Source organism: Pleurodeles waltl, chromosome 2_2 (assembly GCF_031143425.1).
Source record: "Pleurodeles waltl isolate 20211129_DDA chromosome 2_2, aPleWal1.hap1.20221129, whole genome shotgun sequence".
NCBI classification, from domain to species: domain Eukaryota; kingdom Metazoa; phylum Chordata; class Amphibia; order Caudata; family Salamandridae; genus Pleurodeles; species Pleurodeles waltl.
In genome coordinates this window covers 1117377184-1117396553 of record NC_090439.1, presented here as the reverse complement: position 1 = coordinate 1117396553, position 19370 = coordinate 1117377184, and the positions used below count along the sequence as shown (strand labels likewise).

At 47.9% G+C, this 19370-nt stretch overlaps 1 protein-coding gene across 3 annotated transcripts in view; it reads right to left on the bottom strand.

Moving 5' to 3' along the window:
* ARHGAP39 (Rho GTPase activating protein 39) overlaps window positions 1-19370 on the bottom strand; it is a 683801-nt gene that overhangs the window by 290664 nt on the left and 373767 nt on the right. For all 3 annotated transcript variants that reach the window (XM_069220913.1, XM_069220914.1, XM_069220912.1), the window contains exon 3: window positions 3346-4738. In XM_069220913.1, coding sequence (XP_069077014.1) covers window positions 3346-4738 — 1393 coding nt within the window. The remainder of the gene's footprint in view (window positions 1-3345; window positions 4739-19370) is intronic.

Here is a 19370-nt window from a genome sequence, read left to right as displayed (position 1 = left end):
AAAAACTCTGGCATGACCTCAAGATGCCAATGCGCCAAGCCTACCTCTGGAGGGAGCGCAGGGCGCATGCAGGAGCCATCAGGGTAAACTTTCAGAACTTTTAGACACTGGTCTGACCAAAAGAGGTGGAATCTTAAATGGACAGCATGTGTGCATGCTGCAAGCCTTGAAGACTCTAAGTTATGGAATTATAACTTCATTTTTGGGAAAAAATGTATGTCTCAACAAATCCCTTACCGAAGACAGTTATTTAATCTAGAAATGGAATGATTTTAGACGTGCGTGCGCCTTTGTTGACGATATCCATACACCTGGGGCTATTTTAACATACCTTAAGTGTTGCTTTTCATGTTTTTTCTTAACCAGCTCACCTTCAGGGATATATGTACTATCACTGTTGCTCTAATAAAACGTTTGTCATTGAAGCATTTCAACTTCTTAATAAATATATATAGAAGGAAATATCAACAGTGAGTGGAAATTGAGTACTGTCAATTAAACTAGTTCAGGCACCATATAAAAGAGATATTTTCTATTAACCTAGACACCCTCCGGTAGATAATCACTTAGTGCTTATTTCCCAGTGAAAAATTTAAACATGTTGCGGTATCTGGAAGACAAGATCACATTCTCTCGTGAAAATATCCTGTTAAGAAGAACCCGTTCTCTCCTGAAAAGATCTCTTCTTTCTCCTATGTCTTGTCACAGGTTGTTAGCCAATCGTGTTTACTAGAAATAAGCAAACAATTTTCGTGGAAATTCCGAGCACTCAAAGGCTTTGCAAGACTATCATTTGCGAAGGTTTGGTCCCCATGCTGGTGTAGGAATAAAGTCACAGCTAGCTGGAAACAGGGACTGAGAACCCCATGTCTTGAAGACCACTGCTCATGTTCTTGAAAATTTTCTTTTAAATCCCTTCATATCAATAAATCAGTTTTTGTAAAGCACGGTCACTCACCCGTGAGGGTCTCAAGGCACTACACACATACACACACTAGACCTCCTTTTGTAGATAATCACATATTAAATCTCTAGTGAAACTTTTCCAGGAGAATATTAAAACCTGCCTTTGCATCCTCAAAGTAAATGTCCGGTAGTTACTTGCAAATATTCTTTGGTTTCTTGAAAAGATCCTACTGTCTCCTAAAAGGCTGAAAAGCGGTGAAAATGTGCAGACCATCATGGAGCATGAAAGTTACCGGCTACAGAACGGAGGGATGCAACGAGCCCTTTACTCCAATCACGTTTTCCTACCTCAGCAGCTCAAACTCTTCCTGCAAATTGTCAACAATCCCCGCCACACACTATCACCTAGGAAGCATGATTTCTACACTTTTCAAAGAGATTATTAGCTGCAAAGTTTGCAAATTGGAAACTTCATCACCAAATCCCCTCAGAGCAGGTGCTGAATAGAGGGTTTCAGTGGAAGACCGAGATGGGTGTGGGCAGGCCGTCTGGCGCAAGTGAATAATTTACAGAGCTCTTCCCTTCACATTAGATGCCATGTCCACGAAGCCCGTCAGCGATGACCTTGGAGGTATTGTGCTTTGCACAGCAATCCAAAAAGGCCTTCGCAGAGCTACTGCGCCAAGCCTCCAGGAACATGCTAATGCTGCCAGAAGGAAATGAACGTTTTTATATCTCTAAGCTTCACATCTTTAGAATATAATGGTATTCGGAGTGTCTCTGAGTGATTGCTGAGTGGGAAAAATGAACCACTTTCCCTTATTAACTGACGTAGAGGACATGTGGACTTGGAAATGTTAAGCCATGCACAGAACTCTTCAATCACTGTCCAAATACTAAGGATACAATTCTAAAAAAAATGTTACTTTGAACTGCATAGGTGCACATTTAAGACACTTTGCAGTTCACAAAACCTGACTGGAGTGCACCTCTAAAGATGCACCATACTCAGGTTTGCAGGAATGTGCCAGGAAACCTTTGGTGAGTTTCCGGGATCTGTGCATTGGCATTTCCACAAGTGTTGCACGCACAGTACAACCATACGCATCAAAATGTTATTGAAATAGGGCAAACATTGTGTTACAAGTGACCCTGGTGGGCGGGTGGACAAGAGGGAGGAAGGACGGGCCCAGAGGAAACAGATGGGTATCTGGGGCAAAGCAAATTACACAATCAAAGAAAGCAATCAAAGGGAAGCACAGGTTGTAAAAAGCATTGGCATGGCACAGCCAATAAGGGCTGGCCTGTTCAATTTCTGGTTTTGCCAATGCTTGGGCCGACGATATGCTGCATGGGCAGACAAAAAAAAAAGGAGGAGGGATGACGAGTTATTCTGCATCACCATATGTGCGTATCCATACAGAATGACAGGGGCACCATTTTCTTGCTTTTTTTTTAATTTGCCAATGCAAGATGGTGAACATGACTTTGAACGCTAAATTAAAATATAGGATTTTATTTGTGCGAAAATCCATTTTCGATAGTGCATCATCTCGCCAGCAAATGGAATCTACCAAGCCGTCTAAACAAAATTAGAAAACAGAGGTGCCAGGTGGTTTTAAAGCAGGAGCAAATGGCAGCTGTAGGGCTGCTCCCCAAAAAGTTACATGAAAATATTTATTTCAAGGACTGTGAAGGTGAGGGAGCAATGGAGGAGCAGATTGGGGTGGGTGAAGGGGAAGAAACGGGATGGTGAGTTTTTAGGTGGGTAAGCAGCACACATGAGAAAAAAAAAACATGCACTGCCATGGTGCTATAATGGAAAAGAAAAAATAGTGCAGTGGAAGGACACAAGACAACCAATGTAAAGGATGGTAAAGAGGACATGCTCCAGTGGAGGGACAAACATAAGACGAACCATTGAATAAGAAGCAAAAAAGTGAATGTGACCATGAAATCAACCAATGTTAAACTTATGGCCTCAGCCAACTATAGGTTTTTGGTAAAGTCCGAAGAGGTCTTTTGCAAGGATACAGCTAAAAGCTCTATTCCGGACCTCAAAAATGGATGTGAATTGATGATCAGAGCAGAAGCCACGTGGGCCTTCTGCAGCCAAGCATCTGAAGTAGTTTGATCTCAAAGCCCCCTCATGTAGCCTATCAGTAGATTTCTTCTCTGATGAAAACCATCGACTGCGCACAGGCCAGGCATTTACTTTGAAAGACATGACGCCTGCTGACGGACTGACCTTGAGAACATTGACTTTAACAAGCCTCTTAAACAGGCCCTTCAAACGCTACACAGTTCGATGCCCCTGGAAAATAAACTGCACAACTGCCTCAAAAGCTGACAGAATTAACATGAAAGCCTTGCAAAATTCTATTAAATCAATCTTGACAGTGTAATGAGATTCAAAGTGTTACTACAAGCCTTGTGTACCTGAGAAGGATGCAAATATGGCTCCGGGGAGGCAAGGTTGGTCTGGACAGACACACTCTTCTCCAACAGGATCTGGGGAAAGCCAAGCTTTTCGAAGGTGTTTCGCTTCCAGTGCTTACTTTCCTGCTGCGCCAGGGCCTCGTCCTCACTGAACGCCCTGACAACGGGGCCGGGCATGGGCAACGGCACAGCACCGTCACTTTCGTACCCAGAGCCGTCCTTCTGCGAATCCCAGCTGCTCCGCTGCCTCATGTGGTAATGGGCCTGCTGGGCTTCCCAAGCTAGTCTTGCCTGGGCTAGGAAGGGCTCAGGAAACCCCCGCGGCATATCTGCCTCCGACGTTCTGCTCTCCGTCCGACTCATCTGCGGCCGGACAGGTGTAGGCAGCGGTCTCTCGTCGTTCATCATCTGCTCAGCCAGCAGGTCTCGTTCTCCAGAACCTTCAGACGAGGTGGTGTTGGGTTCCAGAGACAAGGAAGGCTTCCTGCTTTTCCTCTTCCGTGAGTTGGGCGAGTAGCCCGTAGACGACATGGTGTCCTGTTGATTTGACCATGACATGGAATCTTCTCCGTGGAAGAGATGACTGAGCGGTTGGCTGTGTCGAATGTCAGAGCCTTCCATGCTGCTGTAGTCGCCCGACTTGACTTCCCTTACCGTAGACGGGCAATGCTGCAATGAGTAGGAACCCCCAATGGTGTTGGGCGTGTATTTGTGACGCATGCCTGTTTTCAATTTTGGGCTGGATCCGGACTGTTCCACATAAACCAGCTGCCGCACGTACTCCTTGCCTGCTGGACTGTACTCCAGGCTCATAAACCTATCAGGGCATTTCTGTTTGGTCAGCACCAGTTGCTGGTATGGCGAGTTGGAACCTTGTTTCGGGGACGGTAGGTAGTTGTGTGGTTTGCGTATAGGTGACTTCTGAGGTGACCCGGCCCTATAATTTCCACTACCGTCATAGTGCATGTCCACGGGCGGTTCGTCATAGATGGGGGCCTGGTACTCCATAGGGGGCTCCTCGTAGAGTGGGGGTTCATAGGCGTAGCGTGGCGAGGACGGCTGGGACTCGCTAGAATGTTTCCGGTGCTGAGACTGGAGGGAGCAGAAGGAATCGCCCCGGCCAAGCAGAGGGGAGCAACCACTGACATGCTCCGATCTCTTGAGGAAAGGAGATTGCTTACGGTCGGGGAAGAAGACTGAGTTCTCAGAGTCCACAGAAAATGTCTGTAGGATGGGAGACTGCTGCCCCCCTGAAGACCTCCGAGGACGAGTCCCTTGTTGGCTGTCCAGAGTGTACCCATTTCCTTGGTGCATGAGAAAGCTTGGCTCCCGGTCCGTTACTTTGATCAGCATTCGCTCTTTCGTACCTGAATTCCATCGCAGAGATGAGGTCCTGTGAGAGACAGAAGGTAAAATACAGAATACAATAGTTAGAATTCATCTACCTTAATATTCATGAATACATGATAGCAATTTACAACTAACGGGAAAGCGTAATAAAGAATTGTTAAAGAATGTAAAGTGACCACAAAAGCTCCTTCGACAAGGTCTTTCTGGTATCAAGCTTTCAGTACAGTGGGTATACGCAACAGGAAAATAATTTAAGTCATTGAAGATGCCAAGATGTGTGCAAGTGTCTACCCAGGGGCTCTTGCACTGTGGCGGAGAACTGTTGCCCCCCCCCCGCCAGCAGCAGCTGCAACCCTTTAAAAAACAAAATGATAATAAACGGTGTTTACTATTGTTTTATTTTTAAAGCAGTGGGGCGAGCAGTGTGGGGAGTGCACAGAGCTCAGTGCGCATGTATGTTTGGCCAGCTGTCTTGGGCCGGCCAAACACACATGTGCACAAGTGCTCTCTCCAATCCGGCACTGTGTTGCCGGGTTGGAGAGAGAAAGCCCAGGCTCCCAGTCTGCGTTGGAACACCCAGCCAGGGCGCTCCAGCCAATCATAACGCTGCTCTGAGCAGCGTCATGATTGGCACAGGGCAGGCTGGGAGCCTCTGTCTGGAGTGCGGCAGCAGCAACCTTATGGTAAGTTTATATTTTTAATTAAAAAATGTTTTTGTGTGTGTGTTGCTTCCCCTCCCCGCCCCACCACTTTGCCCAGTCGCCAGCCGCGACTGTCTATCACTGATTTAGGCACCTCTGGAACACAACTGAAGATCGATGTATCAAAAAATCTGTCCGCAACCATAGCAGTTATGAAGCGAGGAACAGACTAGAGCCCAAAGTGCCGGATGTCAAATCCGATGACTTAGCCACCAAGCTTATTGCGTGAAGACCACCCCACATGAAGCCAGGTGAAGTCCTCCACTGCAGAAAATATGATTCTGCACTTGTCATAAGAATCTGAGCAATTTTGCCACTCTTCAGCCGACGTAGGAATCGCAGCTTTTTTAACATTTTTTTTTTTTACTACAAAAGGGTCTATACAAATGTTAACATGCGTGGCGAATTGCATTTTTAATGCCATAGCCATCTAGCGGTCTCAGCATTTCATTAAATATGGATATTTGAATATTCACCCCATTAATAACGCATGGATATTTGCATTTTTTCCACATTTACTGCATAGGGATCTGTGCATTTTAACACAATTATAAATTGTTACATTAACCCTTCAGATATCTTGACATTTTAGCTACATCGGAAGCTCTGCAAGTTTAATCATTAATTGCACAGAAAACTTAGCATTTTAACCACATTTACCACACAGGCATCTTTCCATTAATTTCAAAAGAATATTTGTGTCATACAACATTTATCGTGGAATGGATCTCAGTACTGTTGTCACAGAGCATATAGTTAATGTAATATCTGATGAGCTTGTCATTTTTTCGATGGGTGTGCTATAAGTAGGCTCTGAACCCCTTGATGCAATATTGATAAACATCTAACACTGCATAAACCAATCATCCTCCTCTAATATCAAACACCGTGTATTTAACACAATGGGATGGTGCCACCTATTGATACAAGCACTGGGAAAGTCAACTGGTCTCGCTTTACCAATCCTTGCTATTTGCCAGTACTGGTTTTGCTAAAGCATCAAAAACATTAGCAAAGCTACTGAGCTAATGGCAAGCTATCTTGAAAGTATACAAAATAAAGAGTCAAGAAGCCTGAATGGTATTTTCTATACTTTCCAAGATGGCCAATACATTGAGTGTATATGTAACATGGCAGCCATCTTGGAATTCCAAACAATACTGTTCCAAAATGGCCACTACAGCCACCATAGGCTTTTGGCAAAGTTTATACAATTGCATCACAAGCACTAGCAAAGGTAATTGTAGTGGGTGGCTATCTTCGAATGTGCAAAAGGTCCCTATATTGCACCTACAGACATGGCAGACATCTTGGAAGTACAGAAAAGAACATTTCAAGATGGCCGGCTGCCACTACTGCCCTTGCTGCACATTTGTGTGAGCATTGACCAGGCAGAGGGTAGAAACAGAGAGGCTGGGGAAGGAGGAGAGAGAGCCATCGAGCTACAGCAGTGCAAGGTGACAGCGGTGGAGGGAGTGGGATTGAGGATCAAGAGGCAGAGGAAGATAAGTGGGGAGGGGATAAAGAGAAATAGGGCGAGAGTGAAAATGGAAGAAGGACATGCAGTCTCATCAAATGCTTAAGCTCAAATGGCAAAGAAAAATTGTTCCTTGATGTCAGCAGTGGAAGGGATACTTGAAACCATTCAAAAAGCAGGGTGAAGCCTGAATGCCCCATGAGCAGAGAAAGCACATGAATAGGGAGTAAAGCAATCGAATAAGAAGCAGGGAACTGATGTAAATAAAAGATACATTGACTCGAAAGCAAGGGACACACCAACCGACCACCACTGCGAGGGAGAGTATTGTTTACAATGTTTTCTGTAGCGATGCCACAAGAATAGACTCGCATCAGCTACTGAAGAGTACAAAAATTTTATATTTGTGTTCCCTTCCACAAACTAAGCTACATAAAGTTATATAAACTGTTTTAATTCGAACATCTGTAAAGCACAGAGAATGAAACTGTGGCAGATGTTGAGCGCTAAGAAATCCAGCTAATGTAAAGTAACATAAAGTTTACAAAACAATATTGACTCCCAGAGACATAAACTATACATTTGCATACAAAATGCAAGTCTTTACAGATTATCAGTCGGTCCTATACTGCTGTGGAGGCGTGAACCACAGCATCCAGGGCTCTAGAATATCACTGAGATGGAGTTAGATTAGAATCATGACCTGGGGATGCCAGCCACACTTAGGGATAGGTGAGGAAGCAGGAACAGATACTTGGATATTTAATTTACCATGTGAATTATATGTCAAGGCCCATATTATCAACCCCATCACCACCACGGCCCCCACCAACCCTGACGCACCCAGCCACACCAACCTCTTGCTCTCCTGGATCCACATCAACCATGAGGACACCATCAAAACCATGAGCACCGTCCACTCCAGCTCTCCCTCTGACCCCTGCCCCCACCATGTCTTCAACAAAGCGAGCCCCATCATCGCCTTCCAACTCCGTAAGATCATCAATAGCTCCTTCGAGACCGCCACCTTCCCAGAGAGCTGGAAGCACGCCGAAGTCAACGCCCTTCTGAAGAAACCCAAAGCAGACCCCGAAGACCTCAAGAATTACTGACCCATCTCCCTCCTCCCCTTCCCGGCGAAGGTCATTGAGAAGATCGTCAACGGCCAACTGACCTGCTTCCTGGAACACGACAACACGCTGGACATCTCCCAATCAGGATTCCATAAGAACCACAGCACCGAGACTGCCCTCATCGCCGCAACCGATGACATCAGGACCATGCTCGGCAAAGGCGAAACCGCGGCCCTTATCCTCCTGGACCTCTCGGCTGCTTTTGATACCGTCTGCCACCACACCCTCTGCACTCGCCTCTACGATGCAGGGATCCACCACAAAGCCCTTGATTGGCTCATGTCCTTCCGCTCCGGCAAAACGCAGAGAGTCCTCCTTCCTCCCTTCCTGTCGGCGGCCACCAAAACCATCTGCGGCGTTCCCCAAGGATCTTCTCTCATCCCAACTCTTTTTAACATCTACATGGCACCGCTCGCAAACATCGTCCGATCCGACAACCTCAACATCGTCTCCTACGCGGGCGATACCCAGCTGATCCTCTCAATCACCAAGGACCCCGCCACCGCCAAAACCAACCTCCATGACGGACTGCATGCCACCACCATCTGGATGGAGAAGAGCCGCCTCAAACTTAACTCGGACAAGACAGAGATCGTCATCCTCGGCTCCAACCGCTCCGCATGGGACGACTTCTGGTGGCCAGCCACCCTAGGAACCGCACCAACATCCATCACCCACGCACGCAATCAAGGCTTCATCCTAGACTCATCGCTCACCATGACCCAGCGAGTCAACTCCGTCTCATCTTCCTGCTTTAACACCCTCCGCATGCTTCGCAAGATCTTCAGATAAATCCCCACCGAAACAAGGACGGTCACCCACGCTCTTGTCAGCAGCAGACTGGACTACGTCAAAGTGCTCTACGCGGGAACCACAGCCAAGCTCCAGAAGAAACTACAACGTATACAGAACACCTCTGCACGCCTCATCCTCAACATCCCCCGCCGCAACCACATCTCAGCCCACCTCAGAGACCTGCACTGGCTCCCTGTCACCAAGAGGATCACCTTCAAACTCCTCATCCACGCTCACAAAGCTCTTCACAACACAGGCCTGGCCTACTTCAACGAGTGACTGGCGTTCAAACTCCCACCCGCCAACTCCGCTCCGCCAAACTTGCCCTCGCCGCCGTCCCTCGCATCCATTGAACTACAGCCGGCGGCAGATCATTCCCCCACCTCCCTGCCCACCTTCGACAGACCCAGGACCTTCTGACCTTCAGGAAACGCCTCAAGACCTGGTTTTTCGAGCAGTAGCAGTCCTCCCCCCCCCACCCTCAGCGCCTTGAGACCCTAGCGGGTGAGTAGCGCACTTTACAAATGTTTGATTGATTGATTGATTATGGTGCAAAATCTTTACTACAAGCATAATCCTCTCCTCCAAGTCCTTAATAGAACAGACAATTCTTGTCATGTAAACTAGAAACATATTTATTGCTATGCAGATTCAAAGACAGCACCACCTTCAGTTCCTTTGAAGACCTTTAGTGAAGGCACATATATATATATATATATACATACACATATGGATATATATGGATATATATGGCAGCACAATGTCAGGAGATTGCCTCAATGGAAACAATGAGGCTGCTACTGCTAAAGGAACCTGGGAAAGGGAACTGGAAACAATTAAAAGACTGCACCTACCAAGGTGCGACAGGCCCAAGGAGATCATGTGAGGGTCCCTACGGTTATCAGTTGGCACGCCCAGCTTGCTCGGTCTCACCCCTGGCACAGCCTTTGCACCCAGAGGCCCTAAAGATGCACTGATGGACCAGAAATGTAAGGTAAATGTATCTCTTTGAGAAGCATTTCGTTTCCTGCATTTGCACAACTGAGAGCCTGGTCCTTTCTCTAGGGTCTGCATTTTTTCCCTTTGATTCTTTGCTGCAGTTTGCATGTGTTTCACTGATTACTTCGAGCTTCCTTCTTGCACCACAGGCCCTTAACCTGCCACTGTCTGCAGCAGCCCGGTTACCCTGCAGAAGAAGCAGAAAGGGGCATTCAGGGATATAGCTATCAGTAGTGCAGCAGTTGCATTGACTCAGGGGCCCAAGGTCCACCGATTTCATCTGCATGTGTGTCTATTTTTCACCATAAAACCAGAGGAAGGAAGGTTGCATTCTGCTTCCATGCAGCAGGTCCCACAGCTCCTGCGCCAGGACACTGGGGACACATACAGACTGCTGGTCAGAGAGGTGCCTTCGACTTCCTGCGGGTCTTCTGCATTTACGACAACAAATGCAGGGGTATTTTAAGGGATCAGCAGTGAAAGAGCGAAAAAATATCTTGTGTAATGTATTTAACACCTGTTGTGCATCACAAGACCCTCAATCCAATGTCAGATCACTAAACACAACCGGGCACCAAGCAGAAAAAACGGCCACAGTTTACAGCAAACACTTGGTTTCTTTACTGCAGATGAATAACAGCACTGGGCCTTGTAAAGGTCTGCAAAGGAGGTTTAAGGCGCCTCTTAAAAGGAATGTGAATATAAACTAGGAAATTTGCTTTAGTTGAAGGCCAGGAACACACCTGAACGTTGTTATCCTATATAAATAAGTGGGTGTGTTTCCTGGATGGCCTCTGACCCAGGGCCGACTCCTCCTCTATGGCGGGGGAGCATCACCCCTCCGTCAGCAGCAGCAGCTGCAAACCTTTAAAAATAAAATGATAATAAACAATGTTTGTTATTGTTGTATTTTTAGAGGGGTGGAGCCATGGGGGGATGACAGCCTCCCCTCAGTGCGCATGTATGTTTGGCCAGCTGTCTCTGGGCAGCCAAACACACATGCGCACAGGGCTCTCTCCAACCCGGCACTGTGTTGCTGGTTGGAGAGTGAAGGCAGGGGCTCCCACTCTGCCTCGGAACGCCCAGCCAGGGTGCTCCAGCCAATTGTAATGCTGCTCTGAGCAGCGTCAGGATTGGACGCAGTGCAGGCTGGGAGCCTGTGCCTGCGGTGCAGTGGAGAGCGGTGGTGCGGTCAAGGTCGGTTTTTTGTTTTTTATTATTTTTTTTACTTTTGTTTTGTTCCCCCACCCCGCCACTTTGCCCTGTCACCAGCCGCGACTGCTCCGACCCTTCCTTTCCCACACAATATTAATTGCAACAGCCTGTAACCCTGTGAGACTATTTGATTTTCAGAGAAAATTGCTAATATGATTAAAGAAAAATTGAGTTATATGTTGAGGGTCTTTTTCCAAACTCACTGACATTGCATTTGTGCCACTTGGAGCTATCCAAATCAAGCGCATGGAATCTCAAAACTGCCAGGAGCCTCAGGCTGTGTTTGGGCCTTTGCAATGCTGATGACTGTTTGACACATCTGGGTAGGCAATTGCTGCAGCTCCGACATACAAAGGCAGCATCCCAGGACAATTGTTGATGTACTTGTGGTATATGATGGAGGTCCATAGTTTCTAGATATGTGCTGTTCCTTAAACAGACTTATCTGTGTAAAATGCTTAGGTTATTTAATGATTCTTGCACTCGCTATTTAATCTTGCATTAATTTTAGGATGTTTAACAACTTTGATGTCACTTCCTGTTATACAATTATGCCATTAGGTCATGTGACATGACTTCCTGTGACATTAGGGTTGAATAGTCATCAGATGCCATTTCCCGTGATGTCATTGGGGTTCAGTGACATCACTTCTGCTACCCTTGGCAACTTGTTGAATGGACATTCATTTTTCAGGCCTTACAAAAGGAAGGGGTGGGCGGTGAGCTCTGCTTCGCTGGCAGAGTTTACAGGGTTTTTGGCACTCCGCACTCCATTTGGAGCACAGAGTTTGGCCAAAAACTCCACTATTTCCGCCAGCGGAGCAGAGCTCACCGCATGCACGCTGCAGCCCAGTTATGGGCCACACCGCGGAAGCGCATACAGTCTGCACTTGTGCTGTGTGGCCCATAACTGGGCTGCAATGCGCACTCAGCTGGAAGAAGATGGCGGCGGTGACCGGGCGTGGCCACGGGGCTGAGGGGAAGCACTGACGCCAGTCCTGGACCCAGGCCTCCCGCCTTTCACTGTCTTCAGCAGCCCGGCCAGGACCCGGGCGCAGAGAGCCAAGCTGCGGGCAAAGGGGACCCTGGGAGTCAGACCCAGGTAAGACCCTTGTTACGCTTTCTCTTCTACGTGGGCATGGGCCCAGCACTGGGCATGGACAGTATTTGCAGATGAGGAGAAAGGGGGTGGGAGGGGGAGAGGGACTTGCAGTCAGAGCTCCTCTTAAAAGGAACCTGTCTCCCCAGAGTCCCTGGGAAAGGAAGTGGTTTTATTGGGTACAGTGCTAAGGCGAGCAGGGAGAGCTGGAGATAAGGTGAGTGGTACTGCGGCAGTCCCTGCCAGATAGAAATGTGTGTGGCCTGGGAGAGTGCCTTAGAGCCCAGTGGCAAGGCTAGGCACTTTGTGAACATACCAGGCTGCTGGTGTGACGAGCTGGTTTGCTGCCGCTAGTGCTGGGCCCTAAAGAAAGGGCGGTCTGAGGCTGTGTGTAAGTGCACTTGAAGCGATTGCAAGGCTGGTGCAAGACAGGGGGTGTGCTTGGCCCTCCGTAGCAAGTTTGTGAAGAAGGGCAGGTGGTGAAGGGAAGTGTGCAACTGCAGGTCTGGAGAGCAGCAGGCTCCAGGCCGGTGGGCTGTGTCAGCACAAGAGGCCTGAAAAGGCCATAGATACTACCCTGAATGTGCCCGATCGGAAGTGCTAAGCACGGTCGGGCCTGGCTAACCAGACCCAACCCTGCTTAGCACTTCCAAGATCAGGTGCATTCAGGCCAGGGTGCCACTCGAAGGGCAGTCGGCACTCCGCAGCAAGCAGAACCCCGAGGAAATCCACCTGAGTTCTAAAGTAACTCTGCGGAATTCCGCAGAGAACTCTGTGAGCTCCGCCCGGGCCTATCAAAAGGCAGTTTTATTGAGGGCCCCCACTTTCGAATAGTTAATTGCTGGCTTGTCTGAGTGCCAGCACAACCTGTATTTAACTCTTTGAAGCCTGTGGCTTCTAGAGCCAGTGACTGGCACCAAAGGCTTCTCTCTTGCTGAAGTGCTTAATGGGCGTTTCATCATTTGAATTGTTTTGTCCACTCAAAGTCAGCACCACCTAAGAAGGATAAAATCCCCTGACGAGCTCTGATTGAAAGTGAACTGCCTTGTCAGGAAAAAATGGAACACCTGAAACAATTTCAATAAAAGAGATTAAGAGTGGTTCAGCATCTAAGCGCTTTAATGACGACTGAAAAGGGAAATGAAAAATGCAGGAACTGCATCTACCACAAAGTTCTAGGGCCATACAGAAGGCAAACACTGTGCTCCTATGTCTAAGGGCCTGATTATGAGCAGGGCTACTGGAATTATGTGGCATGAGAGGGCCAAATTATGCGGCATTGTTTAGTAAATTATGTAGCGGTCAAAGTTATGTGGTATAATGCGGCACATTTTGTAATATTACTTCATTATTTCAACATTCTTGAACTTCATAACAATGTCTTGGCATTGGTTGCACCTCATTAGTACAATTTTAACACCCAAACGTAGCAATAAGCAACAAAAAGGTGACCAGCTGAGTTTTGCAAAGGGCCTTGCACTGCGTTGCAACACCTGTCGCTGCACTTTTAGTAACTTTTGAACCATTTGAGCTAGAAACAATTTTTTTTGTTGTTGTTTAAATCTGCAGATTACGCGGCAGATGATGGATCAAATATATAATTATGTGGCCCTGAATATGAGTCTTTTTTTCCGCCCGTGCATAAACCCTTATTTACACGCAGGTCAGAATTATGAGTGGAGTTTTATGAATCCGATGATTTTCAGATGCGTTAAGTACCTCACCCTTCGTTACATTTCGGCAGCTCAAACTGTATTACCATACACTAATTACCGTATTATGTGGATTTTTGAGCGTTAAAGACCAAAATCCGCATTTTATTTCACAGAACCCTGTGGCATCGTTTCCTATACCTGTAATCAGGCCCTTTGTTATAACGCACAGTCGAGGTCATCAAAATAACGCAAGTCCTAAAACCCCTGAAAATGTTTAAGACCCTTTTATGAAAACTGCCTTTTAAATGATGGAGAAGAGTTGTTTCTTTGGAGTTTGACATAGCGCCACTCCGCCCAAGGGCATTGGAGTGCTTTACATGAGCACCAGATTATGTTACACAAGGTCGCAGATTTATGTATTTTAAGGCACGGGGAGATGACTTGATCTGCCAAGAATCACAGGGTTTTGAGCCAACTCCGGGACTCGGACCTTGTTCCCCACTTTGTCTCTCGGCAGCTCTGGCCACTAGGCCACATCTCCTGCTTGCGTTGGAGTTCTCATGCTCAGGGCTTCTTTGCTGCCTGGCACACAGACACACGCACACGCAGACACACCCATATACACACACACAGAAACACCCACACACACGCAGACACACAAAGAAACACCCATACAGACACACACCACACACACAGACCCCCACACAGAGACACAGACACCGACCCACACACAAAGACACCAGCACACACAGCACACACAGAGACACAGACACATTCACACACACACACCCACACACACACACAGACACATACACACACATAGACCCACACACACGCTCCAATCCAAGAGATGCGGGCGGCGATGGGTCAGCGGAGCTGCATCATTAACTAACGTGCTAATTGGCTGCCGGCAGAGCGGGCGCACACCGGGGGCACGGGGCGCATCGTAAATCAGGCGCTAATGCAATTACTGCCCCCGGAGGAGGGGAGATCGCTGGGAACAGCGTGTGCCTTTGTGGGGAAATGGATCCCCTCTGCACAGCCGATGGGATCATTCACATCAAAGGTAAGTAATGGCTGCAGATAAGAGCCTCGCCTTGTGGCGCTATCCGTGCTCAAGGCACCGCTGAGGTGCAGGCAGGCACAAAACAAGCCTAGGTGCACGCCTGCCATTTACCACTGACCCCCCGCGCCCACATTAGGGAACAGAAGATGAGATCAAGTACAACAAACTGAGATTTAAAATAACACCGTGATAAACAGAATTCGCCAGACTCCGACTCTACACCACAACACTTGATTTGTCCATAGGGCCTAGGGTGCGCACAGGGCGCTCCGCGGGGGTTTGTACACACCTGCTTATAGGACTGGGAAGGCGCCAGCAGGCCATCTCCCCAACACAGGTCATACACCACCGACAAGACAATTAATTCGTTGGAAGAAGTATTTATTTAAATACTTTTGTTTAAGATCAAAATATCATTAATCAACTTTAAAATCATGCAAAAAACATCTTATGCAAATTACTCTATTAATCGTTTTCACTGCACATCCTAAATCTATACAGATACGTATATATTTTACATTTTTGTAACCATACAATTTTGACAGGATCCCTTCCTGTCCTGAACCTCCTTTGGACCACACAGGGACTGGTTGTCACCTGTATCCCTAGGGGGGGGCGGCACCCCAGCTTCCTCTGTTCCTTGCCCCCATGCTCAGGGTTCCGCCCTCTCTCCAAACACCAATCAGCCAAGGGGTGTACCGGGGCGGCCCAGGGCATGAGCCCCGTGACCACCTCAGTAATCTGGGCTCCCTACCCCCAATCTGGTGTGTCCATCCGCAGGTTGAGCCCAGGACTTCAGGATCCTATCTCTGTTATACCGGGGCCCCACCCTTGGGGTCCCCTCTGTTGCTTCAGGTTAATTTAGTCTCTCTTCTTCCGCCACGAGGGCGACCAGGGCCCCAAAGGTCCTTCGCCCTCCCCACCAGAGAAGAGGCACCCAGCAAAGAACCGCATATCGGCTATGAATTGGTCAGTACCAAGATCAGACAAATGCACCAGGTCCCTGTGAAACATTTCGGGTCCTTTTAATTGCCTATGAGGAATGTTCCACAAACGGCCTGGACCAGGGCAGAGTTTCGACATCTCTGTATTGAGTCTCCTAACGGACACATTGATTGTCCTTGGCTTAATTCCTGGACCCCATTTTTTCTGTGGCACCATGTGGGACCAAGCAATGGATGCGTGTGGGAATTGTCTAGCAAGCTGCGTAATTTCCAGAAATATGGCCTCCCTGAGTGCCTTACGACCTAAGTGCACCAGATCGTTGCCCCCGAGGTGAATGATGATGAGGTCCGGGGAATGGAGCCCTGCACATCCACGAGCCAGGTCCACCAACTGTTGCAGCTGTCTAATTCCTGCGCCGCCAACCCCGCACCACCTGAAAGCCACATCTAAGCTTGCCGCCGGATTCGGTTTACGGAGCTGCTGCAACCGGTATGCCGCCCGACGAACGAATGAATGCCCCAACACCCACACCACACGAGGAGCCATCTACTGAAATAAAGGAAAATTGCGTGAGAAAAAGGAATAACCGCGCAGACATGCCAAATTAATCACTTCCTATAACAATTCTGGCCTAACGTAGCATTTATAGCAACTGGAAGACCATCTTCCAATGGCTTTCACCTCTGAGATTGCCATGCCAGCACCCGCCGCTAAGGTGGCCGCGCCAATCCTGAATGAATGGGGGAAGTACCCTCCCGGGTTGACTCCTGCTGTTAGTAGTGTAATCTTTAACACCTCTGCAAATTGGTAACGTGACAAGCAGGCCCCATTAGCATGTATGAATAGGGCAGTGGAGTTCACAATGGGGCGTACCTTCAAGTAAGCAGCTAGATTGGCTACAGGGCATATTGCTGACCCATGCGCTGCCCGTAGAACAATCCTCGCTCCTTTACCTAACTGATCAGTTTTTGATTTACGCAGATGTATAGTGGTAGAGTTACTATCGACTGTTACATCGAGCCACTGAAGGCCCCCTGCGTGGTCATTCGTGGAGCCACCTATCAATTCCCCTATGCGAAAAGCCCCGTAAAAAGCCACAGTGAATGCCGCTGTGAATAAGTTAGCCTCACACTGTGAGAAAGTAACCAGGGTGACTGAGCTCACCAATTTTTCCAATAATTGCGGGGTTATGGGTCGCCTGGCGTCTGTTCTGGGACCGTCTGCTCTAGACCACCCCACTAGCGCCTGCTTAATAACAAAGGCATAGAGCCTAGAATCTTGCCCTCTTATTTTGGCAAAAAAGCGTATGGCTGACAAGTTGGCTTTTGCGCAAGATACTGGTTTACCCTGGGTCTTTAAATGCTGCAAAAAGGCACAGATTGCTTCTGATGAAAACCAATCTGGAATGTTCACCGATGTCAAGAACCGTCTATAATGCCAGAAAGCCCTTTCATAAGCCCCCCTAGTGCGTTTTGCCAATGATGACACTACTAAGGCATTTAATGCGGGACACCAATCTTCCACAGTGATGTTGGGAACTCCGTCATCCTCATCGCTGCCTGTGGGTGGAACCTCTGAAAATCCTGCATTAATGATCGAGACAAGGCATCAGCTGCATTGTTATTCACCCCTGGAACATGCTTTGCTCAGAATGTGACGTTGAGCTTCAAACACCGCAGCACCAAATGTTTCAGCAATCTCAGTACCCATCTGCAACTAGCTTTCTGTCTATTAATACGCTCTACGACAGCCATGTTGTCTGACCAGAATACCACAGATTTGTCTCTTAATATGTCGCCCCATATTGATACAGCGACGATGATGGGAAATAATTCCAAAAATGCAATATTTTTGGTGAGTCCTAGGCCAACCCAATCACTTGGCCAATCTGACCTGCACCAGGCGGACCCCAGGATGGCCCCGAACCCCACGCTGCCTGCAGCGTCTGTGAATAGACCGAAGGCGGGGCTGTCTACTGTCTGGTGCGGCCAAATTACCGCCCCATTGAAGTCCTGCAGGAAAGCATCCCATAGTCTAAGATCCTCCTTCACCTCAGCTGACAGTCTGGTGTGGTGGTGCTTCTCTGTTAAACCAGCCATGGACCTAGCTATGGATCTGGAAAAGGGGCGGGCCATGGGGATGATTCTCAGGGCGAAGTTCAATTGTCCCACCAGGACCTGCAGTTGGTGAAGTGTGACTTTAGTATGGGACAGGACGGTCCGGATGGACCCTTTAAACCCATGGAGCTTATCTAAAGGAAGGTGGCACTCACCCGCCTCCGAGTCAATTTCGATGCCCAGAAAAGTGATGCAAGTGGAGGGGCCCTCAGTTTTTTCCTGCGCAATTGGGACCCCAAATTCCTTGAACATGGTAGTCAGTGACTGTAAGGCCCAAAGGCATTTTTTAGACCTAGGTGGACCTAGGACTAGAAAATCATCCAGGTAATGGATCACGTTATCATGATTGGTACGCCTGGTGAATATCCATTGTAAAGCTGAACTGAACTGCTCAAAATAACTGCAGGACACACTACACCCCATGGGCATACACTTGTCATAAAAATAGCCCCCATTAAACTGAAATCCCAGGAGATGGTAATCTTCAGGGTGGACTGGCAAGAGGCGGAAGGCTGCCTCAATATCTGTTTTGGCTAGCAGCGAACCTCGCCCCAGAACCCTCAGCTTTTCCAGCGCCTGATCAACAGTAGCATAGCGAACTGAGCAGAGGACTGGGTCAATAGCGTCATTTACTGAAGCCCCCCTGGGGGCTGACAGGTTATGAATCAACCTGAACTGACCAGGGTCTTTCTTGGGTACTACCCCTAAGGGGGAACAGACAAAGTCATTAGCGGGGGGGACTGGAAAGGCCCAGACAATCTGCCTAATGTGCGTTCTTTAGCAATTTTTCTTGCAACCACTTCAGGGTTCCTTACAGCAGACAGCAGATTCCTGCAGTGTTTTAGGGGAGGGACCCTGGTGGCTGGAATTCTAAATCCCTGGGAGAAACCTTCGATCAATAATCTAGCAGAAGCTTTGGCTGGGTAAATCTTCAACCAGGGGATAAGTGCTTCTAGGTCAATGGGCAAGGGCAAGGATGAACTATATATTGGGCTTACTCCCCTCTTTAACTTTATCCCTTGATCTCTTAAGGCATTTAAACTCGGGGTGGGAAGGATGCCCGCAAAATGAACAGGAGTGCCTGAACTTGCACGTCCCGGCGGGGCGTGAACATATCTTTCTGTTGAACGCCCAACATGATCCTTTTTTGTCATTCGCGTACTGTGCTCGAAAGGGCTGCTTAGTGGGTAACTTGTTATTAACGCACTCTAACCAAACATTCACTTCAGTCTGGTCCCACCCTATCGTTGGGTCCTCCACCTTTGTCCACCTGAAGTCCCTGTCATATTCCAGCCAAGCGTTTCCTCCATACGCATGGTGAGCCTTTAATATCTTGTTCGCATAGAATATCATAGCGATCCCAGTTTCTGGCTTTTTCTCAAGCATAACTGACATAAACACATTGTAACCGAACAACCAATTTGTAATGTTCTCCTCAATTTTCTGTTTTTTCTCGACAAATGTCGAGGACTT